General features: G+C 43.5%; 1 protein-coding gene across 4 annotated transcripts in view; it reads right to left on the bottom strand.

Moving 5' to 3' along the window:
- Positions 1–26,157, bottom strand: part of LOC138284105 (transient receptor potential cation channel subfamily M member 7-like) — a 1,183,984-nt gene that overhangs the window by 129,625 nt on the left and 1,028,202 nt on the right. For all 4 annotated transcript variants that reach the window (XM_069222537.1, XM_069222536.1, XM_069222538.1 and 1 more), the window contains 3 exons: positions 23,248–23,312; positions 10,694–10,734; positions 1,825–1,850 (listed from right to left, as the gene is read on the bottom strand). In XM_069222537.1, coding sequence (XP_069078638.1) covers positions 1,825–1,850; positions 10,694–10,734; positions 23,248–23,312 — 132 coding nt within the window. The remainder of the gene's footprint in view (positions 1–1,824; positions 1,851–10,693; positions 10,735–23,247; positions 23,313–26,157) is intronic.

The following is a 26,157-nucleotide window of genomic DNA, read 5'->3' as shown; positions in this document are numbered from 1 at the left end:
CAGTACTCTCTTGGGAGTAGATTAGATAAAAATAAGAGTGTGTGAAGCAGTGATGATCTATGGCATATTATATATATATATTTGTATTTATCCGACAAGAAGGATTTCAGAAAATATATTTATCTGAAGAAGGCCTTAATCATACTTAACCCTTGATGCCCCTTTCACATAAAATGTCTTTCATAATTATTGCCATTTTCTGACAGTGGTTGCACTACTGTCAATGCATAGAATTTCACTCAGTATACATCACTGTAATAGGTAGAATCCATCCAAACATCCCAGCAAAATTGCTGGTCTTTCCTGGGCCCTACTGTCCACTATTGTAATGTCTGGTATATTTCAGAGTTGCATGGGGTTTGGTCTATTGGGTTATCAGGCAGAAAGGGACACATCAGCTCTTTCTCTGGAATGAGGAATGGTAAAAATGTTTGACCAAGTAGGGGGAATTCAGAAATTAATTAGGAGCAATTTTTGTAGACCTTGTGGTAGGAAATGGCTCTTCAGAATTCTATAGATCAACTATGACATTATATTCTAGATTTTTACAGCTGGGAGTCAAGTGAGTTAAAGGATAAAGTGGTAATATGCTGGACCAGGACCACCTACAATCTGGAAGCAGGGTCAGCTTTAGCGTTGGTGGTGCCCAGTGCGTGTCTTTTTTGGCACCCCCATGCCTTCCTCCTTGGATTGCATCATTATCACCTAGCAAAAGTGCCCCTCGTCTCTACACAGGTGCTCTCTCACATACATTTCATTGGTTTTAAAGCACTGGTAAAGGCTGGCTTTACTAATCCACTCAGCTACTCACATAAAATACAGATCTGTTCTTTGCAGCAGGCATATTAACACTCTGTGTACTTTATGGCGAGTCAAAACTGCCACTAAACAAAAAGATGTCTTGCGCTAACAGGAACATCTTGAAATTTTTAGTGCTGCCTGAAAGCTGGATACACAAATAACTCTGCAGAAGGTGATTTTACATTGTGCGTTATTGCTAAACACAGCATCCCCCTTGAAGTCATTGCCCCCAACCTCCAAGTTAGCGCCCAGTGCTACCGCACCAGTTGTACCACCCTAAGGCTCTGTCTGGAAGTTTAACACACTATTAAAGGTGCAGTGGCCTACAAGTGAAAATGAAATGATTTGAACTGATGAAATGGGCGCTATGTCAGAGCAGCGGGATTCAAAAGAAACACTAAGGCCCTAATTGAGAGTTGAGGTGCTACTTTTTGCACCTGATAACGTTATCAAAGAGTATGTTGTTTATCGGGTGCAATAAACACCACCTATTACGAGTTGTTGGGGAGTAACCTGCACATTTTGGTGTTTAATGCACAAACGTCCGCACAATACAGTAAACACCGTGTAGTGTCCCGTCCCCCCACCCCATTAAATTTCAGCAAGTTTGACCTGGTGAAATTTAACGAAGGTTGAGTCATCTAATGCACCCGATAATTAATAGATGCGTTAAATAAGCCTCAACTCGTAATTCCAACCCGTACGTAAACCAGGGTTTACACACGGGTCGGAATTAACTGCCCAAAGCTTGATGTCCAACAATTGTGTTGTGGCTCAAAGAACATGATCAACAGCAAAGCAAAAACGTTTTAGAAGGATCACAGCTAGCTTTAGAAGAAGATTTCATGTAAGCTGAGTTAAAGTGAGGACTATAAATCACAAGTAATGCCCTGTACTCAGACTATCTAAATATATATTCACCGATAAGAAACACTAACACTAAGAGGTAGTCAGCATGTATTTGTAAAAGTATCTAGCTACAACTTTTCAAATAAGTTATTGCAGCATTTATTCAACACTTACCGTTAAATCTTTTGTCTTTATGACGCCTGTGACAATAAAAAACAAAGGATACAACGTGAGCCAATCACAAAAAACATTTTTTATTCCTGTTATGTTAGCCTACGTGGCATTGACGTTAAGAAAACTACAACTCGACATAATAAAAACTGGAGTGAAGAATGCATTCAGCCTTCTTATTAAGAGCTATGGATCAACAACGGATCGAAGGCCAAGAGACACAATATTCCTCAGCTGATCCTTCCAAAACTTGAATCACAGCAACAGTGTGGCTGTAGCAATCCAGTATTAGAGCTATCTTTTTCAGTTGTTGATACTCATTCTTATACCTTATACTCAGCAGTGTTACAAGGTAAGAAGTATATAACAAGCACTGGCAAAGACAATAGTCTCGGCTTTGACCTATACTAACTGACATTTTGACTTTGTCAAGCCTTCATGCCAATGCTGGACAGTCTCGCCAAAAAAAAAGCGGCTCAGTGTGATGACATTTGCGCATGCTTGCATCACCAATCATGCACATGAATGCGTCAAGACACTGCAGTGGACAGTTTTTTTAAAATTTACTGCTGCATGATGGTAGATGCCCATCCTTGCAGTAGTAGGTTAAAAAAGTTTGGTATCAAATTGCAGCTACTGTCTCCTACAAAAAAAAAAAATGTAATAAAAAACTCTGAGAAGGGGAGGGGCATATTAGCAACAAAGATTAGAGATGGGGTGGGGAGCAAGTTAATGCTGCTTAGCAGTGAAAGCAACGAGGAGCAGGGAGAGGTGGGGGGGCACAGAGAAGGTGGGGGGCAGGGATGTGAAGTGGAAGCGTACATGGGACTGGGAGCAAGAAAACACATGCAGTCCCATAGAGTGCTGAAAGAAAAAGAAAAGTACTTCCCCAATTCAAACCATGGAAGACTACAAATCATACACTTAAAAGGAAGATAAAAAAGACTCTCTAGGGGAGGGACAAATACAAGCAGAGGAATGAAAGCCAATAAGTAACAAGAAAGCAAATGAGATAATAGCACAAGAAATTAATTGACCCAAATCCCACTCTAATCATAGGTATTGTACACTGTAGGGAAGACCTAAACAAATAACACCTTGCAGAGCAGCTACCCTGAGCAGAACCAGTGATAAATGATCTGTTAGGAACATGTGATGTTTGTGGTGATTGGAAACTCACGGTACTGAGTTGTCAAAAATTATAATGCATTCACCTTAAGATTTTTTTATAAGCAGTCGTGGGGTACTTAACTACACACTGCAATGATTAATTCATTGTGATAAATATGTAACATTAACAGTCATTGATTTGTCAAAAACATTTTTAATATACAACTTACTCTATACTTTTAAATATACTATAATACACATGCAGGTACCTTGGCAAGGATGGCAGAAAAGTGCAAGTGAGGAAGGTGCATTGTGCCAAACAATAAAGTAGTTACTTGGCATTAGGTATCACAAATACAGAGTTCACAGCCTATATTACAATCATGCTTGGGGACCAACGCTAGAGCTAAGGAAAGGTAATGTATTTATTTACCAGTCAATCTGATTACAATGTAGTTTAGGGAAGCACTAGTCACAACAAGGAAGTGCATTGTGCTAAACAATATTAATTTAAGCCATTGGCTAATAAATGACTTGGGTCATCAATCGAACATGGATTCCTTTCTTCAGTAAACAATGGTGTCCCCCCTATCCTACTAATACCACTATTGTAATAAAGAGGAGAGGTCCAAATATGATGAGTAGGTTCTTTATTAGGAGTATCCTATCCACTCACAACCGAAGACATCCATCTCTCTCCATCAGCTCTCCATCAGCTCAGCTAGAACATTCATACACCCAAGAATCTAATATGATGTCATGCATGACATCTGCCTCAGGAATGAAATCCCTTACATTTTACCATCTAATAAGATGTCAAAGAGACTTGACATCTACCACACACCTTCCCTCTTAAAGACAATATACATGGTTATAATACTCAAAACAAAACACAACAACAAGATAGAAACAAAGGAAACTATAGAGAAATTATGTACATGTACTTAAAGACATGAAATTTTCTTTGAAATGACAACGCGATTGAGATTCCATACCCTTCCATCCTTAACCTTTACAGCGTTCCTGAATAGTTTGATGACTTCAAATGGACCCATAAACTTACTTCCACTTTTACATACGGTTGGTTTCCTAACTAGAATTTCATCCCCCACCTTCACTTCAATGTTACATGTGTTCTTTTTTCATCTATATATTCTTTCCTTCTTTGAATACCTTTCCTCTCACAATCATTTTCCCCACTCATGTCACTCCAAGATATACTGTAATTTTTTCCCCAACATACCCAACCTGGTGCCAACTGTGTGTTAGCTTTCTGACCTCTAAAAAGTTCAAAAGGAACTTTACCAGTGGTAGAATGAGGAGAGAACCTTTAAGCATGAAGAAAACTTTTAAGACCATCCTTCCAATTCCTGCTTGCTGCAACTTCCAATTGTATACATTCCTTTATACATTTATTGAATCTCTCCACTGTACCATTTCCTTTGGGATAAAATAAAGAACACTTTCTATGTTCAATGCCTCTGCACCTAAAGTATTCCTCCATTTCAAAAGAAACTGCAGCCCATTATCAGTCACAATAGTATTCGGCAAACCTTCACGACTGAAAATGTAATTAAAGAATTACATTATTTTCTTGGTTTCCATGCTACCACTGATACCTATTTCAGCCCACCTGGAAAACTGATCTACCAATATAAAGGATATAGTTGGATCCACCTTTCCCATGAATTGGTCCAACCACATCAACAGCTACTACATCCCAAGGTTTGTTTGGAACATCTCTAATACACATAGGTGGTACTCTAGTTTTGTACACTTTGTCACTATTGCACCAATCTGGACATTCTCTGACCTTCCTTTCAATCATGAGGTCCATGCCTGCCCCCCAATAGTTAAGACGAATTCTAGCTTTCGTCTTACTCATTCCTTGATGTCCCTCATGTCCCAATTCTATAATTTTATCTCTCAGAAAAGCCGGAACAACTAATCTTAAACCACGCAAAAGTAGGTCTTTCTCCATAAACAATTCCTCTCTCACTTTCCAAAATCCTCCTAATTCTTCATCACGCTTCACATTCGACCCCCACCCATTCCTAAGTCCTTGGCACAAACACTGTAAAAAAGAATCATCAACCACCGCTCTTAACCATTCATCTTGTTCTACAATTTGGACCCATGCAATAACGTGACCATCTCAGTTATGTTAGGTAGCGGAAATTGATCACTGACTACACACTTATTAAGGTTTCTCAAATCCACGCATAATCTAATTTCTTCCTGTTTGTTTGCATGCAACTACAATGGGTGAGATCCATTCAGAGGATTCTACTGGCTCAATTATCCCTTCATCACATAATCTACGTATTTCTTTCTCAACATCATCCTTCATAGAGATGGGAATGGGACGTACTTTGGCAGCCACAATTGTGTTCGGTTTGAAAGAAATCTCAGATTCAAAATAACCTCTCAGTTCAATAGTTTGCCCACCATACGCACCGGGAGTAACATCAGGATCTTTCAAAGTAAACTTTGTGACTTAAATGTTTGTCAAATAAATCATTCGATAACAAAGTCAACCATGCTCCTGAGTCGAACAGTACTTCACTCTCAACACCTAAAATAGTAACAACATCTATTGGATGACTTTTCTTCTGAGTGCACGTAGAAACCTATAGATTGCAGTCTTCAACAACTTTCACAGACGTTAGACTTTTGGTAGACTTGCAACACTTGGCAAAATGACCCTTTTTATTGCACAGTCTGCAAGTCATATTGATGGCAGGACATTTCTTATATGAGGCATAATGACCATTATTCCCACAACGGAAACACCTTGTGTCTTTGAACCTGGTCCACTGTCCTTGATTAATTTTATCTTCCTCTATCACTTTCTGCTTCTTTTCTTAAATTTTCCTTTCTTGTAGTAATTTTATTTATTGCAGTATTTTTCCCTCTTTCTAATTCATCCACACAAGCTAAAGTGTGTTCCACGCCCTTAGCTAAGATGATAACCTCATGTAAGGATGGATCATCCTTGCTCCATAATTCTTGTCTGATTTTATCGCTAGAACATCTTCACATAAACTGGTCTCTAATCTGCTCATCAATAGTAGCTCCAAACTTACATGTTGATGCCAACTTCCTTAGAGCGGTGATGTATTCTTCAATACTTTCCCCAGGTTTTTGCTCCCTCATGCCAAAATGGTACCGCTCCAAAATGGTACTAATTTTTGGTAAGAAATGCAGGTCTAATTTTTTCAAACATATTTCAAACTCATTTAAATCTGTTCCTTCATCACCTGTGTCGGGTAGGGTTTAAAAAATGTCTTGTCCTTCACACCCTAAACAACGCATAAGCAAAGCTGTTTTCCTTTCATTAGATAAATTAGTGCCACATACTCTGGAGTAGTGAAGAAATTTCTTTTTCCATTTAGAGCATTTTATAGGTGGTTCTCCTGGTATGGTTAGGAAAAAGGGTGGAGGTGATATATTCTGCATTGTGAAATTCACTAATATTTAATTGTGCAAATGCACTGTTTGCTTCGTCAAAGAAGAAAAAAAAACAAATACAAAAATATATATATATATTTTTTTTCTCTTATAACTATAAACAAATGCTTATGCAGATAAGAAATCTCCTCATGCGGTGGATGTTACCTAAAATATGTCTATAACGTTGTGATCGTTGTGGCAAAAGGTCTGTTCTCTAACAAAAATTTCCTTTATCCATACTGTAAAATTGCTGTCTATGACGTTGTAGAATGGGTAAGCACTCGGTATGTTTTCTAAAGGAAATATCCCTTGTACACTCTGTGACGTCGTTAATGGATAAACTTCCTTCACTTCTTCCTTGAGCCTGTTTACCCAGTTGAATGCCCTCGTAAATTCAGAGACTTCGTTCACTTCCTCGGTGAGCCACAGCTCACAGCTGAATGCTCTCTCGGGAAATAACAAGCAGGTAAGAATAACGCGTGGCACGCGTGCAGTTCGTCTCGGCTCTGAAAGAGAGCGAACACATGCACGCGAAGGCGTGGCCTGGAATCCTTCCTATTGTGAAGGCGTGCGATTCCAAAACACAAGCGGTGCGTTGATTTTTAAATAATAACTTTTTAAAGGTTGAAAAGTAATATTTAAGAGTTTGTGATGCAAATAAAGTTTGGCTCACCAGAAGATAGTTTAAAAGAGATGGATAAACAGGTTTTCCTTCAAAGTCTTCAGTAGAATGATGGTAATGAAAGTGTTCCAAATAGGAGATCCAACTAGTTACTCCCTTGAAACTTGAAACTGTGTTAGGATACTCCCAAAATCCCACCCTCGTCGCCAAATGTAATAAAGAGGAGAGGTCCAAATATGATGAGTAGGTTCTTTATTAGGAGTATCCTATCCACTCACAACCGAAGAGATCCATCTCTCTCCATCAGCTATCCATCAGCTCAGCTAGAACATTCATACACCCAAGAATCTAGTATGATGTCATGCATGACATCTGCCTCAGGAATGAAATCCCTTACATTCTACCATCTAATAAGATGTCAAAGAGGCTTGACATCTACCACAAATATGAGCCAAAAACTCAAGGAACAAATGGCATATGTATGATGCTACCACCTCTGTAGTGTAGTTCCTGTAGAATGCCGCAAAATCCAGTACACTACATCTGAATAAAAAGACCATCAGCAGGTTCACCAGGTTATAAAGAAGAGCTATCAATCCACCTCTATGTGAGTATTCCAAGTCGGGCAGCACATAGCAGAAAGTGAAATGTCCCACAAAAAAAGAGGAATGGTGATCTTTTTAGGGAAAAAGAATGGAAGAAAGAACATATTAAGCACTAAAACAGTAACCTCAACCTCAACCTCGCCAGAAAGTGTGGTGAGGGGGTGGGAGCTGACAATTGCTGCAGAGGCGTACAGGATTGCAGGGACATGTGAATAAGGAATAAAAATCTGTCACAGGTCTGGACTGGCCCACTGTATGAAATAAGTATATTTGGTACGGGCCTGGAGTGGTTTCTAGGGATAAATACGGGGCCGTTATACTGAATGGCCTGCAACAAGAAAATGAGATTTACTACAGGTCTGGAGAGGCCTGCACCAGGAAATAGTTTTATATACCTAAAGGCCTGGATTGACCTACATTAGGGCACAGGGAGGTTTCCTGCAGGTCTGGAAAGTAGTGGCATTTATTACAAGCCTGGACATGCCGGCACAGACAGACACTAAATAGACTGGCTCACGGGCCTAGACTGGACTGCAACAGGAAATATGGAGATTCACCCAAAGGTCTGTACTGGCAAACAACAGAAAAGAATGCCATTTCACACAAGTCTACACTGGTCTACAGCAGGGATAAGGGGAATTTACTACAGGCCTGGAGTGTCCTACAAAAGAAAACATTTTATACAGTACTAGCAGACCTGTAACAAGAAATATGGATATTCACTGGTTGGCCTGGACTAGCCTGCAATAGAAAAGGGGGCTACATGTACACATCCAGTTACCAGCCTACTCTTGAATGGGTTGATTACAGTATATTAACTCACAGGTCTGATCTGGCGTACAACATGAAATGAGTAGACTTGCCTGGAGACATGGAATGCCCTATTAAAAGATGGTGTGCTTTACCGACAGATCTGAATTTAGTAACAAGAAAAGGGGAAGACGAATGAAGAAAGGTGAGTGTCTGCTTGGGCAGCATTAGTAAACACAGATATGTCAAAAATGGCTAGTGAAGCGAGGTAAGGAGAAAGGGCAGCTGAAAAAGAGCGCAGCGCTCCGGCAGTGTACTGCCCGTGCTGCTGGCAGAGAGACCAGAGATTTACTGGGCATGGATTAGCACCTCAGGCGGAAAGGGTAAGGTACTTTAAATTGGATGCTAGGATTAACTGCAGTAGTGGGTAACTCATTAGCACGAATGGTAAGGGTAAAAGCGCAACAATTCCTTATATCTGGGGAGAAACTAACTAGTTTGGAAGAACTTTTCTGAGATAATTGGAACTGGCTTCAGTAAGTGTAAAAGGCCAGTTGAGAAAAACGCACTAAGAAGAATGTTTATAATGAATACCTTCTTCCCAGTACAAGAGCTCTTCCAATTTACAATATTTCGGACACTGAAGTACGTGGACCCACTCACAGCTCTGCCAATACACCTCCATCCCGAGTCAAGCACCCTATGCTAGTCCGGAAATGGGAGCCACAACAGTGTGTGCCCTCGCCTGCAGCACCCACACCAGTAATTTATTGTTGCTTATCTATGCATCAAATATAAAATAAAGATGTGCACCTGTCAGTTGAGTGTGCAGTTTAAACACGGGTTTTTGTAAGTAGGCCACATTAGTACATATGACCCCAAGATGCATCTCATTTTGACAACGTAACTTGTAGTGTTTTTTTTATTCCTGTCCTAAATAATAATAACACGACAGCACTTGGACCTGGTTCAGATGTGTTACAGCAACCCGCATGTGAGGGAGTTAAGGATAACTTGGAATCTTGTAAACAGCAGACCGCACATTTTATTTTGACATATTGTAGATTTCACGCTGTGTGTATAAATTTAAAGTGTACAGTTCACCCCATCCAAGAAGCAGCAGCAGCGTGACAGATTGCAGGTGAACAGACTTCGGGAAGCACACCCTTTTCACCCCTAACTGAAAGTGAAAATAACTCGAGATTAGGAACCTTTGACGCACAGGAAGAAAAAAACTATCCAATCGTCATGTGTAGGAAACAAATCACCTTGCCCAAAGACACGTTTAGGACTAAATTGTAATTGGCATGAGGTGGAAAATATAAACTGCCCCCATGGATTTGTGACTGTTCCTAATATATCTCTACATATGGGGCAGAGCCAATAAACCTTTGCACAGTTTAGTGAGATTTATGTGCACATAAACGCATTTATGATTCTAAATTTCATATACCATTTCAGAAAATAAGCGAAACTTCAAGATCAAAAATGCATGTACAATGGGGAAAAATCTGCAACGTAGTACCATTTCCTGTTGTCATAGATTTAGGCTCATGATGGGAAAGGGGATTTTGAGGGGTGCCCATGGAAAATGCATGAAGCTACCACAAACCTGAACGTTTAAGATTTACAAATCAAGTTACTCCCAAAAACGCTGCCGTAACAATTTTTTAGGGTGACAGAGGGAAGGGAGCATCTCTAAATTACACGGGAGGGGGGGGGGGGGTCTTAAAAGGGAGAAATATTTTCTCTTTGCGGAAAAAGAAAATATAAACGTGGATGTAGATTTGGAGGATAACTCCCAGGAATTTATGGCTACCTTGCATTTGCAGAACTCTTGCATTTTTGTGACTTGCCCACCTATTGAACATGTAGGAAAAACTCTACAATGCAACATTTCTAAAGAGTTAAGAGGGATTTGTATATCGGGCACTACTAGTTTATCAAATGAAAGGGTCAAGTTAAAGATCAACCTAAAGAAACATAAACTGGGCAGGTTTAACAGAATAACAGCAAGATATTCACAACACGCGCATCAGCAACTCATGGTATTTCGCTTATTTTTTAAATTCTGTTGCACCCTAAAAATGACAATATTCTGGTGTTATTTATATATTATAACACGTCTATTGCACATTGTGAATCCCAGACTTTAATTAAAGAAGAGTGAATCCTAAGTTGTGTGAACAGCACCGACAGTCGAAAGCGCATACGCGTTACTCACGGTGGTATTCCTGCATACAATGTAGGGAGAATATTGCTAACGTTTTGCGTAAAAAACAAATCAGAAATGTTCTTATTTCGGCATTGATTTAAAGTCAATAATACTCACTTGTTACTGCTGTCAGAAGATGATCGACTGTGCTTCAAATCCTTGAACACAAATAAACATATTAAGGACTAAGAAATAATATGTCAAAAGAACCAGCATGGAAACGTTTATCACTGTATGTTTTGTGAGAAATGGAAATCATGTAGGATACTGCAGACTCCCGGGGTCCCAAGCGGTCACCTCCATTCCATTACTACATTCCGAAAACTGTCCCATGATCTACTGAATTCAACAGAATATTGTAAATACAGTACTACAACTGACAATGTTTAATGTTAGATTTCCGTATCACATGTGATATAGCTGCCGTGTAGTATGTGTACGAATGTATAATTCAGGGGAGCCTGCTATCTCATTATAAAAGCCCATCTCTAATTTCCTAGTTACAGGCGACTTGTGTCTCAAGTGTCGTGTCATAATAAAACCATGTAGCTGCCCAACAGTAGTAATTTATTACAGTTGCATTGTGACATGTAATGCTTGCTACAAGCAACTGAGGCGAAAGACAAAGGTCACAGAGCATTACTACACCTGCAGCTGTGTTGTGAACTGCAAAGTCAGACTCCTCCATTTTTAAAACTTTGACCAACCAGCTTTAGGTCCACATTCAGCACATCATTATCTGGCTCAGAACTTGTGAAAGTGTTATTTTGATCTAAACACTGATTTGTTTATTGCATTAGGTGACAAGTCGGGCACAAACTCCTCCCTATTTACATCTCAAGATTTAACAACGGACATGAAAAGTAAACATAGTTCAAGTTGAAGTGTTTTTTGTCTTGCTGGTTTTAGAAAATCCCAACTAGATTTTGCAATGCAAGCTAAAAGTCAATACTCAATACCCTATATAAACTCCTGGAACTGGCCACTGAATTGGAGAAGCCTTCACACCAGGTTATCACAAGAGGTCCCGCCGGACTGCCACAGCATGCACTCTTATGGAGTTGATCCAATGATGAGAAGCCGAGTCCAGCTGTTGTGTTTTTTCCTCCTATCTCTCCTGGCTGAACTCTGCTATGAACAAGCCTCCAGTGCACATGACCCCAAGAAACTCTAAAGGCAAGGTAGTTATTCCATGCTCTCAGTGTAGCAACATAGAAGCAGTGCAGAAGGCCAGGCAGAAATTCATGGACTTTAAAAATAAAATAAAAAAGTTTCCTCTCCAAAATAATCAGATATGCAACGCAATACCCTGTGAAACTACGAGTAGACACTGCAAGAGAAACTGAAACACTTCACAGCCCACAAAGCAGCACTGATCGCTAAACAATGTTGCCAAACAAATTAAACTATTACTCATAAAGAATCTTGATCGCTATGTAAATACGTAACAGTGGATCAGAAACCTATGCCAAACTGCAAATGCCTGATATAGCAATATGGAATGAACTACTAAGTAATAGGTGACAATTGATAAGCATGAAAAATGATGTGATTTGCGCTATTATGCTAATGCAATTCCTCCTATTGACAGTATGGGAAGCCATGCTTTTATTTGTGATACACACCAAGTTGGTATTTTGTTTTTGAACTGTAGAGGTTGTATGGTTTATTTTTTCTGGTATTTTAGGTTATCAGTGTGAGTAGGGTGCTGAAAGTTGGATGGTTCTGCCCTGTAATGGGAGGGATGAGTTACAAAGTTTCAGGTTTTGTTTTTCCTTTTACCTTACAGCAGCACTATTGCAAAACACCCACAGATAGATAACCTGTATATTTAATATGCATCTGCCACCAGGATCTCCATTATTTGCATTGAGTGATGTAACTTTTATGACAGCATTACACACTGAAGAAAGACCACGCCTACACAAATCCATTAATCTCCATTCCTGGAGAAAACTTAGATTGGCGCAAGATAGACATGATATATTTATTATGCCATTGCAACAAATGGATTTACAGGATATGGATTTTAACTGATTGTCAAACAAATGAAGGGGGGGGCAGAAGATATCTCAAATTCTGCAGTTCCTATTCCCAGGGGGTGGCACTACTGATTCAGAAAACGGTTTATTATAAACATAAATGAGTAATAAAAACCCCATAGGGATATATGTTCTGATAATTGGCACAATGCTGACCATCCCATACTCGTAATAAAGGTATTTAATCCTACTGCTGGTACTTATGAAACTTCTGGTAAAATTATAGAGATATGCAGGCAAAACATAAAACTATATATCATCTGTGGATCTAAACTTGGTGTTGGACAACCTGAAGGACAGATCTAGCTGACCGAATTCCCCCTCCAAAGACTGATATTTGTAGGAAGCTGACTCTTTATACAGTGGTCCAAAATGAGGTTCACTGTGCAAAGAGTACAAGCAATCCCCAGGGGTATCACAGAGGCACAAATGGCATCCCAAATGCTCTCTGTTTTCGTAGGGTGGTCGAGCAGTTAGGCATTTCAGAGGGAAGTGCTAAGCATGTGAGGCACACACTCATGTAGTAAGTGAGACACACACTCAATAAAGAAATCCAATGCCAATTTATAAAAATAACATGTACTTTTATATAAACTTTGCTACCAAGATCACAGGAATCAGGTGAGAACTTTTCGAGTTATAGATTTTTAGAGTTTAAAAGCTGACAGTGTAATTTCTGGGTGAGGTAAGGTTATCCTTTGGTGGAAAAACATGTACTGCATTCGGACACTTTACAACGACTTACATGACTGTGCTCTGAGACATATGGTGAGTATGAGGCATGGCCCAAGGCCACACCAACAGGTTACCTTGGGAAGCTCTGGTGCGTCCGGGTGCAGAGGTGTGTTACAGCTTTGGGTGTCCTACTCACTTCAAAGGGGAATGGTCCAGTCACAAAGTTACTGCATGGATGGACTGAAAGGCCAGTCCTGGGGAACCCACAGGGGGGCTCGACCATAGACGTCCTCGGGCACGTGGGAGACGGGGGACAACCCTGGTCCTCTTCTCCTTGGTCCGGTGCAGACAGGTGCAGTGGTGTCCTGAGGCGTGAGGTTTCTGTCTCCTGGTCACTAGGGGTTTGCAAGGGGGTCTGCAGAAACAGGCTGCACACGCCGTCTCAAAGTCCACAGTGGGCAAACTCACATTGGGCTTCGTCTCTGGAGGTCCTGGGGACCACACTGACGCCGTTGGCCCACTTCAGCACGCACTAGGCAACTTGGGTTCAGTGGTGATATCCGCGTTGGGATTTTGGCGGACCCGGTCCTCACAGTTCTTTCTTGGGATTCTTTGGATGCAGGGGAGCAGCTCCTCTACTCCAAGGGAGCTCTTCCTGGTGATTTGCAAAGCACAGGCAGCTCTCCCAGTTTCTTGGAGGCTGCAGTGGTAGGACATGTCATTTGCTTCTTGAGGTTTGGGTGCAGCAGGCAGGCCAGCAGGGTTGGTGCCAGGTCAGTCGTGCTCCTCAGTTCTCGTGTTCAACAGGTTTATTGCCCACTCCTCCTTTTGAGTCCAGTGAAGATCTGAGGTCCTAGTATCAGGGGGTCCCCTAAATACTCAATTTAGGGGTCTTAAGGGGAGTGAAGGGTAGTAGTCTATAGGCTACTTACCCTTGGGGTCACTACATCCCCTAGATGACCACTTCCTGTGGGGAGTGGGCATCACCCTGTCCAGAGTTCCTAAATTCTACCACACACAAGGTGGTGGAATTTTTTCTAAGTCGTGTCCACTTCAGGCTCGTCACCCTGGTGGTGTGCCCAGCCTAGAAATTTGACACGCCTTCTGCATAACTAATTTTCCCACCTGTCCAAGTGCCAATTGGGCCTTGGGGCTTGGGGCTTGGCATCTTCCTCCAAGGATGGTGAGATCTGCAAACCAAAGGCCAGGGGCTTCTTTGAATCTCCCTGCCTTGGAATGCAGGTCATTCTGTGGACAGGGGTGTTCCACACCCCAGCCCGGATAGGCTTTTGTTTCTGACCTCCAGAGAGCAAAGGCTTTCACCCTGGGGTGGCAGACTGGCCAGAACTGGTCAGTGAGCTCACCAGCGGTAGGTAAGTTTTCAGGGGACACCTCTAAGGTGCCCTCTGGGTGCATGTATTAATAAATCCATCACTGGAATCAGTGAGGGTTTATTAATACAAGATGCTGGATACCAAACATCCCTAGTTTCAGTGAACCCATCACATAGCTGGAGGAACTAGTACTGACCAGTGTCCAACACATGTATTCAAAATGGCTTCACTGCCCACTTACTATGTCTAAGAATCGACAAAGACATAGCAGACTCGACCCTTGAGGTCTTCGGGCACATGGGAACACCATTGTTCCACTTCTTCTCGGGCTGTGGGGTGCGGGTGCAGTGGTGTCTTCTGGCATTGAGTCTGCAACAGCACACATGTAATATAATGCACCCGGCCTTAGGGCTGTATGGCCTTTTGTAGGAATAATACAGGCAGTGTTTTAGGCGACATGGCACACAGAGTCTGTGCCGTGTTGTGCTTTCACTTTTTTGGAGTACCTTGTCACACAGCCTGCAATGGCACTCTGCATATGGTCAGAGCTGTGTCCCTTTAAGTGGCACAAGTTGTGCTGCAGCTCTTAGGGGCCCTCTTCAGTTCCCATGCCCTACGTACCAGTGGTACCATTTACTAGGACCAGCAGGGCTGCTGAAGGGCCTTGTTCACTTGGGGATCCTTTACTGACATTTTGTTATTTGGTACATTAACAAACTCAGTACGAATAGATACATTTAGAAATCATTTGTGTGTGTCAAACTTTGAGGTGGGAGTTCTGATGAAGCAATGTTTGTCAGTGTGATCATCTGCAATTAAACAAAGCTCACATAGAAAATGTATTTGAACAAAGTATAAACTGGAGGCAAGCGGAATGGGGCAGAGGAAGGGAGGTTGGCCTGGTTTACAGTGGAGCTTAGTTTTGTTGCTCATTTGCTAATTTGTGTGATCAGAACCTCCTACTCTGCAATGGAGGGGTTAGAAGAGGGGGTGTTGGGATATCACGGCAGGTGGGAGGAGTTCAGTAATGTCCTAGCCTGTTGGATAAAGTGGGTAACACCACTTGATTGGGTGTATCATCCGGGAGACTTTTAGGTCTTGGGCATTGTAGTTGTCAAACAATCTAAAAGTGGGTCCCTGTTTGCTGTTAGATTGCCTTTGGCTTTTTCTCTTCACAAAGCAGTGCCTTCAACTTTACTCTACTAAAGGAAGGTTCAAAACCAGGCAACTAGGGACATGGGAAGGGGAGGTCTCTGGATTTTCATTGGGAAGTAATAGCTCTCTTAGTGAGGATAAGAGCAAGATTGACAAGTGACAAAGCCACCTTAACTCTTTTGTAGATTTCTTCGCTGCTAAGGACATGTCGCGTGGGACTGTGAAAGATGATATGATACTTATTATGTGGGCCCAAAATCTCTACGTAGAGGGCAAAATAAGAGCATAATTGTAAAGTCAGCAGACTCCATGAGGCAACATAGGCAGGTGGGGTCACTTGACAAAAATATTTACTTAAAAATATTTACAGATAGTCTGTGTATTATGAAGTATTGTATTAATTTAAAAAGTGTATTGCAAGTTATTGTGTGAGGAAGTTTTAGTGTGTACACCCATTATTTCTCAGGAAAGGGTCTGCCTGCATCTGCCTCCCATTTATCCTTTAAGCGGGTAAGCAACGGGGATGCAAAAAGAAGAAGGGCCTTATAAATAAAACAAATATGGCGACCCCATGTACCATATAGTATATGGCTTGGACAAGTGGTAACATCATTAGGGAAGGACTCAGGGTGGGCCAAAGTCGCTTTATCGCCAGGTGCATTGCATTATATAAAAAAATAAATTGGCCCCTATGGAGGCTAAATTTGTCTACGAGTTCCTCAAAAAAGAGCCATTGCTCCTGGTCATACCAACCACCTATATTAGTAATGCGGGCCTCATCCCAAATGTGCTTAATCTTGGAGCTAATTGGCCCTGTGGTTGTCGGAATGCCCAGGAGGGGATACTAGGAGCATATGGGATTGAAACCTATGTAAGTGTGAGGGCATGAGCATAGCAGCGCAGAGCCACTCAGAAGTTTAGAGGGCGACTCTGCACCTGTCCGACGTCTACTTGCAGGAGAGTGTTGAATTATTGTGGCTGCAATAGGGGCATTGTGGAGGTTGTCTCTTTAAGAGACAAGCCAGAGAGCCATCTACTCAGCCACTACAGCTGCACAGCGAGGTAATATAACTCAAAATGCAGGACTCCAAACCCACTTCAGTGGAGAGTCAGAGGTTGGCAAAGGCCACCCTCCCCTTGCTCGCAGGCGAAACAAGGTCACCTAGTACCGTATTCAGGCAACATAAAAAAAGCTGTAGATAGTACCAGGCGCAAGTTCAAAATGTAGTATAATAGGCATTGGAGAATTATCATTTTGGAAATGGCAAAATGCTCAAACAGGGCTAGAGGTGAACTTTACAAAATGATATTTTTGAAGAGATGAACGTCACTAAGCTATTAAGGTTGACCTATTTGAGATCTGAATCTTCATGGTAGATCTTAATTCCAAGATATGAAAACATTGTCACCTCCCATCTCATGGGGCCCCTTCCAAGGTCAAGCTGAGTCTTGAGGATTGAAGGAGTTAGGGGGAAGCAAACAGGATTTGGACCAATTCACTCAGAGACTTAACATGACAAACATCTCCAGGATCTGTGTGAGGTTGGTTGTTGGATCCTCAAAATGTTTTACATAGAGAAGATCATCAGCATGTAGAGAGATTATCTGGGTCGCATCTGGAAGTGGTATTTCAGAGTCTGCATCCCCGCTCAGTCAGTGTTGAAGTGTCTATGGTGAGACAGCGAAGAGTAAGGGGGCAGGGGACAGCTCTGGCTTGTTCCCTAGCCTATTTTAAAGGGAGTAGAGATTGATTTGCCTATTCGAACATGCACTGTGGGTTGCATGTAGAGTGTTTTGACTTACAGAATATTTCGAGGACTAAAACCACACCACTACAGAACCTCTAGCACATACTCCATTGGACAGTAGCAAATGTTTTTTTGAGGTCCAAATTCAGTACTGTGTCTCTTGGTCAGGCTGTGGTGGGTCACCTCAATAATACGGTACAATTGACAGAGGTTTAAGGAGGTGCTCCTGAGGGGTACAAATCCATTTTGATCTGGTTGTGTTACTTGTGGGAGGAGTGGGAGAACACAGAATCTTACAGGGGATCTTTTAGTCTGAATTAAGTATGGGTATGGGCCTATGGGAGGATGAGTCACTTGGGGGTTGCCCAGACTTTAGTATAGGGAACAGTGTGGCTACTCTGAGATTGAGGTAAAGGATGCTGTGTAGAGGTCTGCTAGTTTAAGTGCGGGAGACTCCTGTATGTTCTGTAAAAGTCTTGGGGAGGCTATCCATCCCAGGAATCTAACTTGTTTAAAGATCTTGGATCGCTGCTTTGACGTCCTGGAGGGATATTGATTCGTCTAACTCTTTGCTATCTTGAGGAGAGAGGCAAGGAAGCGGTTGACCTGAAATGAAGGCGGTGACTTGCGGGGGCTGAGTCCCCGGTCATATCGACAAGGGCTAGTGTACAAATCTCAAATGCCTCAGAGTTTTTTTTTCTAAGAGTATACAGGAGCTCCATTGGGAGCTCGTTATTGGATTCTGGAAAGAATCATGGGTCACCAACCAGGTTAATAATTGTCCTACTTTATCTCCTGTGTGTATCCAGGTGATGTACTGCATTTAATGGAGGAACCTAAGCCTTTCCAATAGAACTTCATGAGCTCGAGCCGTGGCCAAAGCTTCCTTACAGAATGAGTGAGTCTTCTAGTGGCATCTTCTGCTTGGGAGAATTCTTTCTCAGTTTTCTTATGGGTACATGTGGACTGAGATGACCGCCTTAAGAGCATCCCATTCAACAGAGCAGGAGTCATTTGACTGTGTTTGTCTTAAAGTAGATCTCTATGCAGAAAACTAGTGACCCCTAAACAGAGAGTCTTAACGGACAGTTCCTTAAAGGCGCCATGTACGGATAGGGGAGAGTAATTGCTCCCACTACAGCAGAAACACCAGTGGGATGTGATATGATAAAACCCTGAGCAGGGAAGGGACGGGTAGAGTTGCGATGCACAAACTAGATGATCAAGACATACGTGAAGGTCATGTGGGAGTGAGTAGTCATGGTATACACAAAGACTGGGGTTGTGGTGCCTCCAAATGTAAGATAGTGACCCAGTGACTGAGCCGATCCGCCAGGGTGGGGTTTTGTGGTAGTGTTTAAGACTGTGCAGAAATCCCCACCCAGAGTCCAACTGAGGTGGGCCCATGGTGCCAAGAATCCTGAAAGCCTAGCAAGAAAAGCAGGTTGCTCTGAATGTGGGGTGTAAATGCTACACAGGACTAACTGTGAGCCATTCAGTGAGCCCTCTACCAGTACTAGCCTACTTTAGGGTCAATGATTGTTTAGTGAGAACTGAATGGCATCCCAGCACAGATCTTTATAACTCTCCCTTTGATGTAGGCAGAGTAAACGGTGGAGAATAGCTGAACTCAGCAGCATTTCTGAACTCAGGAGGCTTCTAATAGGACTAGATGTGTCTCTTGAAGGAAGGAAATGTGTACCCTTTTGCGGTTAAGAAAGGAGTGTATTTTGTGGCATCGGGCTTGTTTGTGTATCCACCTAATGTTCCAAGTCATTAGATTGTAGGTGTCTGGCTGCATTTGAAAGGGTCAAGTGTGGGACGATATCAGCCCCCAACAAAAGCAAACCTCTGAGGATAAGATGCAAGGCAGTTTCCATTTACCTGGACTGTGCAATGTAAAGGAGAGTGGCTTCTGGTAGTGTGGAGAGAGGGACAGGGACAGGTGAAGGAATTAAGAGTGCAGTAATAAAACAGGTCAGCAAGATAAAATGACTGGATTCCCAAATTAGGAAGAGAACTGTGTCAGGTTCAAGACTAGGGGGTAGAGAGCAAGGCAAGAGAGATAACAACTGGTTGAGGCCGGTGGTAAGAACTGGAACCCAGAGAACCAGGGTCATGCAGCAAGGCTGGAAAAATTTAAAAAACAAAAAAACAATCTCCAACACCCTTGGAGAACAGCCTCATTGGAGGAGTGGGATCATCAGCTGGGAGCACTCCAGGGGTGGCAGGAGGAGGGACCACACCATGATTGAGCAAGGCTACCTTCATCTCTGGGTTAGTCTAGTGCCCCTGGGCTAGGGAAATACATTGATGGGACAATAAAGGCCTCAAAGTAGATAATTTGTAGACTGTGGGGTGACTAATGACGTGGAGGCCAAGCACTTCAGAAGGCCTGGGATAAGGATATTTCACCTGCCTATTGTCTGTGGGTGGTGGAAAGGAACCACTGAGGGTAGTGACAATTGCCAGAGTTGCTATCCTACTGTCACAGGCCTGATCAAGAGAAGGGGAAGAAGGGGTTGTCACTGGCCTCCATGATCCCAATCCTCAGCGGCGACGGAAGGTCCTGCACTCTTGGTCAGAGAGTGTTGGACACTCAGAATGTTGTGAGGTTGGGACATCGCTCTCCACCCATTCCCAGGTGGCCTCCAACTCAGTCAAGAACATTTTTTTCCCATTTCACATCATTTTTAGTTTGGCCGGAAAGAGGAGTGAGCACTTAATGCCCTTGTCTCAGAGTTTCTTCTTGACACCCAATAAGGAAGCTTGTTACTGTTGGAAAGCCAGAGTATAGTCTGGGAACAACAACACCTGCCAGCTTGGCAGGCAAGGAAAGGACGGTGGGGGTGGGTTCCTCAGGCTGGATGCCTGGCCAGGGCACAATGGACACACTCCACTGAAAAGAAGGGAGTGAGGTTCTGTGCATGAGTAAATGACCTGATCCACTGTGCCATGAACTGAACTAGGTTGGACCCACTAAGTGCCCTTATGGACCCCAGCCACTCATAGGTTATTTCTCCTGGAGTGTCCTCCTGCACCCTCGATCAGCTCTCGAGGAATAGCAATCAGTTGGTCAAGCCTCAGAGTTTGGGGCAGTGGTCTTCTGTAGTTGGAGCCAGTTACGTCACTGCACTCTCTCTTTATGATATCCTCACAGCCAGCTTGCTTTGACCTGCTCGGAGAAAGCCAACCTCTATGGCGATGGCATCCACTTTGGCCTTCAGGCTGCTTTGGAATAGCTGATGGTGTTGAACTTGCCCGTGGTTAGTAGTACTGCTGTCTCCTCAGCTTCTTAGCGAGTTTATTTAATGTAGGCTGTGTTTGACGCCGGTTGTAATGGTGCCAGCATTGGGGGCCTCTCCTGCTGGGCACTCGGGGGGGCTTGCAGTGCCTCATCACTGCAAAGAGAGGAACCCAGTGAGGATGCAGCATGAGCAGCTCTGTGTCAAATTACCACTGTGCTGGTTATCTCCACTGAGGGGTCCTGTGTGTCCCAAGAAAGAAGCCACAGTGGCCCAGGCTTGAAGTGGCGGATGAGGAATAGCGAGGGTAAAGAGAGCTGATGGGCCCAATCCCACAGAGTGCCTCACTCTGTGTTGCATTTGGCAAGGGGCTTGGTACTTTGTATCCCCGGGTTACCACTGCCTGCGGATTAAGTGAATGGGGGATGTCAGAAGCTGGAGCCCCACATCTGGTAAAGGCAGCCCAGATGGTGGGTGCCCGGTAGGGTCACAACAGGGGGTAGTGTCCAAACGACAAGGAGTACTCAGTCTCTTGTTCTTGCTATTAGAGTTGACTAAATATGTTTCAGGGAGCCCCCAGTCTAGTCCAAAGGATTCAAGAAGCCCCTTGGAGACCACCTTTCCGGTAGCCTGAGCAACGCCTTCTCACTGAGGATGGCAGTGCAGAGTCTGACCAATGGGGCTGGGAGATCTCTCCGGACTCCAAGTGGGTAGTGGTCCTTGACCTATGTAGCACTAAACCCCACCTCGTGCATCCCAAGGGATAGGGGAACGGCGGGAGTGTTGCAGTCTCCCATCAGCAACAGTAGTGGAGAGCATGGTCTCACTTCTAGGCCACCAAGTGGGAGTCTCCGATTAATGTCTCAGACTAGAAAGTCGTAGGTAGGCTGCAGGATTGAGGGCTTCACGGACCATCAGGCACATCCAGTAGTGGTGTAGGCTCGCCCTGTAGTCAGCCATTTGTTGTCTGAGCCTGAAGGCCCAGTCTCAAGGAGCCACAGCAGAACTGATGGACACCGAGGACTCATCGCATATATGGTGTCTCTGTTTTTTAGAATACAGTCAGGATCAATGTTGCTTCCAGGGGCATCTCCCCACACAGTCCTCTGGGCACCCGCTGCTGTCTCTAGGGGATAGCCTGGTCTATCTCCAAATGCCACCTGCGTGTTAGGGCTAGATAGAGAGCCCAGATGGGGGGCTAATATGGGTGGGGTCATAAGAAGTAGAACAAGGGCTGGGATGGCCACTGCAGAGCTGACTCACCCGTCTCACTCAGCGTCAATGGGGGCTGGGGCCCCAGTGTGCTAACAGAGCATCTCAAGGTGGGAAGCCCTTCCTCAAGCCTTAGCTCTGCACCGCCGGAGCCCTGTAGGTAGATGGGTGCCTCGGAGACTCCAGGCTGAGGCCATTTGGGCCAATGCCACTCACAAGGGAAGGCTCACCAGTTCCAGGTGCTGGCAAAAACCAGGCCCCCCACACCTCCCACCCCCTGTCCATTCAGAGGCCAGTCCGACGGTGACAGATTGTTGCAAGGGGATCGCCAAAATTCCATTGTTGTTTAATCTGACTGACTGAAACAAGCCATTGCCAAATTTCCAAAATGAAGCTGCTGCAGTGCTCTAGTGATAGAAGGTTTGATTCCTTAATTATCCGTGCCTGCCAGTTTCTTCCAAGCCACTAAACCACAGGTGTATTTGACCAAAAATGCTAGATATTAAGATCTATTTTTTACCTCAACATATTTGATAGAGTTCAGTGGTAAGCGGAAATAAAACTGCATTGTGCTAATGTCTTATAGGGCATTTGTCTTGTGATATTAGAGTAGAACCACCCCAGAATACTTTTTAGCAGCTTTCCAAAAAAGCTTTACTAGTGCATCAAGTACTGTCAGAGTGATACTTTTTCATGGAGGCTTTAAACACTCTTCAAATCATCATTCAGAGATGTTTTTAAAAACGAGTGGTAAACTCGTTCTCCCTTTGATACTGGGTGCCTAGATCACTTCTCGCCCCCACAGAAAACAATGTTACAATGGAATTTAATCCAGCCCTGCTCTAATATTCATGTTTTTGCTGATAAAAGTCCAGTTGCCTCCATTCCCGAGTACATCACTGTGAGAGTTCAACACATTGCCCTTGCACAAATGATTTCCTTTCTAAAAAAGCCATGTTACATTTTTGGTTCAATGCTGCTTCAATAGGCATGCTAGAATGGTTTGGTGGAAGACGCTATTCCTTGGCTATGAATGCACAATCTCCACCGTGCTTTAGACATCACCTAACCAACGGAATATCCCTCCAGCAGGATAGAGTTGCTTACAGTATTTGGAATGCTCGGAAACAGAACAGGAGAAGATCCTTTGCAAGATTTGATAATCTAAATATTGAAATGTACAAACATTTTTTTTAATTAAAATGTTCACCGACTAAAGCCCACTGGGTTGACAAATAAATACGGTTTATATATACCAACCATCAGCAATGCAGTTTTAGAATCCGCCTGGTCTGTGGCTTCAGAAGATGCTACGGCGCTCATTTCTGGAAAAGACAGAAAATGAAGAATATTGTAAGTGCTTATTTTATGAACAAGAACTCGGAAAACGTATTACCCGACAAATGTATTAATGATTTCTATTCTGCTGCTTCACAGTTCAAATATATATATATATATACTGTATATACTCAAAGGGGAAAGGAGAAAGCAGTCTACAGATGGAATGCCCCGCAGATTTGTCCATACCAACAAGCTACAGTTCCAGTTATTCACAGACTGCTCTCCTAGTCTTGGCCACGCTAGAACATTTTGGAAATGTTCTCTTGAGAGCCCACCCATGCCCAGTGCGACCTGCCCACACCCCCTTTGCTACTCCAAAACGACGCTCCGTGCCCTGTACTCCTGTCACATCTCCCAACGCTGCTGCCACACCTCTTTGCCCAACACTGAATGTGCGTTCTACTGCACCACCTGCCATTTCACATGCACTTTTAAACACTCAGTTAACTCCTCCCACAAACATCACACACTCAACACACAGACACACACACACACACGCGACCCTGTCCCTCCTACTCCTCATTATTCGCGCCCTCACTAAACATGCCACTGAAAATTGGTATCTGATACACGACCACTCACAATCCTGCTTTCTCGGCCCGAATCATACCATGGAAATTGCACCCTGGATACAAGATTGCAAGACAGGACAAGACAAATAGACTCAGATTCAAAATCGCTATCATCTTCACAGAAACTCACTTGTCTACCACTCTTCTGGACCACAAGCCAACTTTAGCAGTATCATTGCACACTTCTTCACCCGCCAGACCCTTGACAAACATCCACAGAACCACCCTCACCACCTGACTCACCATCAGCCCTCAAGAAACTGCAATGACCATGCATTCCATACACTTTGGAGCACCCTCGAACCCCTTCCCCCAACACGTCTTCTTCAAAGGACTGGACTCCATTTACATAGCCCTCACCCTTATCCTGAATGACTCAGTCATCACAGCCACCTACCCCAATGCTTGAAAAGAAACCACAGTCATTCTCTTCCTCTGGAAACTCTCAGCAGACTAGAAGACGCTAGCCAACTTCTGGTCTGTCTCCCTTCTAAACTACCTGGCAAAAGTCACAGAAAAGATGAGGAACAAACACCTACCCACCAATCTCAACAACAAACTCCTCCTCAACAACACTCAACCCAGATTCTGGTCCAACTACTGTACAGACACTGCCCTTATCACTGCCATGGACGACATCCAGGTGATCATGGACAGAGCTGACACCCTGACCCTCAATGTACTGGACCTTTCTGCAGCCTTCAGCATCATCTCCCACCCAATCCTTATATCCAACAACTGCATGAAGCCATTACCCAAGTACCCACATTTTGCTGGGTTTGCTTCTTGACAGACCTCACTCAGCCAGTCAGCTTGGCTGCATTCCCTTCAGACATGGTCAATCTCATCTAGGGAGTTCCAGAAGAATCCTCAATCAGCTGCACTCTATTCAATGCCTACATGATCCCACTCACCAGCTTTATCTAGAATTAACATCGTCATAAGCTGACAACACCCAGCTCATACTCCTCCTCTCTGACACCAGGACCATTTTCTCTGCCAGCATGACCAAAGTTACTATATGGATGAAAACCAAATGCCTAAAGCTTCACACAGGCAAGAGGGAAGGGTAATATCTCCACCAAAGACACCTTGCTCTGCTCAAGCTAGCCTAGCTGATGAAGGGTGATACCCTGAAACCGGTCCTAGGATGCTTGTTTCCGGCCCAGGGAGGACCTGGCTTGGCTGTTCGGGTTGGACTGTTCCCATGAGGAACAGGGCCAAGACTGATTTCCATATGGCTGGGTCCAAACTGGGGTGGCGTGGTGAGCAAAGAAAGAATGGATTAAACCCAGATCTTTGTGACTGGGGTAAATGTTTGCATTGTTCAGCATTCCACCCATCATCTGTTCTTTTTGCATTTGTCGTCCCAAGTGGGAAGGGTATGCCCAGACGTGTGTCCCGTGCTCACTGCACCACTGGATTCAAGCTAGCCTAGCTGATGAAGGGCGATATCTTCTTGAAACAGTCCTAGGATGCTTGTTTCCGGTCCAGGGAGGACCTGGCTTGACAGTTTAGGCTGGACTGTTCCCATGAGGAACAGGGTCAAGACTGATTTGCATATGGCTGGGTCCAAACTGGAGTGGCACGATGAGCAAAAAAACAACGGATTAACCCCTTCCCTGCCGTGGATGTAATGGTTACAACCGTGGCTAGCGCTCCCCCGAGGGCCACCCCCAGGTCAGTGCTGGAAGGGGAATCACTTCCCCTTTCACCCTCAACCCCCCTAATGAAGTCAGCGCACTGACATCATCAAAGGGTGCAAGACGTGCTGGAAGCCATTTGCTTTTAGCGTGTCTTCAGGCACTAGACACCAGGGAAAATTTATAAATGGTTGGTGGCGGGGTGTTTGTCAACTGGCGAAGTATTTACATTTGTGATTATAACAGTTTATTTCTTCTTTTTGTTCTACTTCAAAGCTTTTGCTTCCTTTGCTGTGGCGTGTTGCGGTTTTGGCAGTGGTTGTCCTGCGGTTTGCGTAGTTGCATGTTTAAGGTAAGTAAATAAATTTACTCCAAAGGAGTATTGTTGCCATGCAGGAATTACATGTTTGTAGGTGGTATACTGAATGGAGGATTGTGTGTGAGATTGTCCTTAGATTTATGCACAATGATATTTTTGTTGTCTTATGTCTAATTTGCTTTTCTTTTTTCTTTTTAGTGGGATATCATTGGTGATTGCTGTGATTGTGGAGAGTGGTTGCTGGTGAGTCAAGCTTTTTCAGGCAAGTGATCGGTATAGTTTTTGAGTTTATAAC

Source organism: Pleurodeles waltl, chromosome 3_1 (assembly GCF_031143425.1).
Source record: "Pleurodeles waltl isolate 20211129_DDA chromosome 3_1, aPleWal1.hap1.20221129, whole genome shotgun sequence".
Classification (NCBI taxonomy): domain Eukaryota; kingdom Metazoa; phylum Chordata; class Amphibia; order Caudata; family Salamandridae; genus Pleurodeles; species Pleurodeles waltl.
Note: the sequence above shows the minus strand (reverse complement) of the source record. Positions and strands in the feature narration are given on the sequence as shown.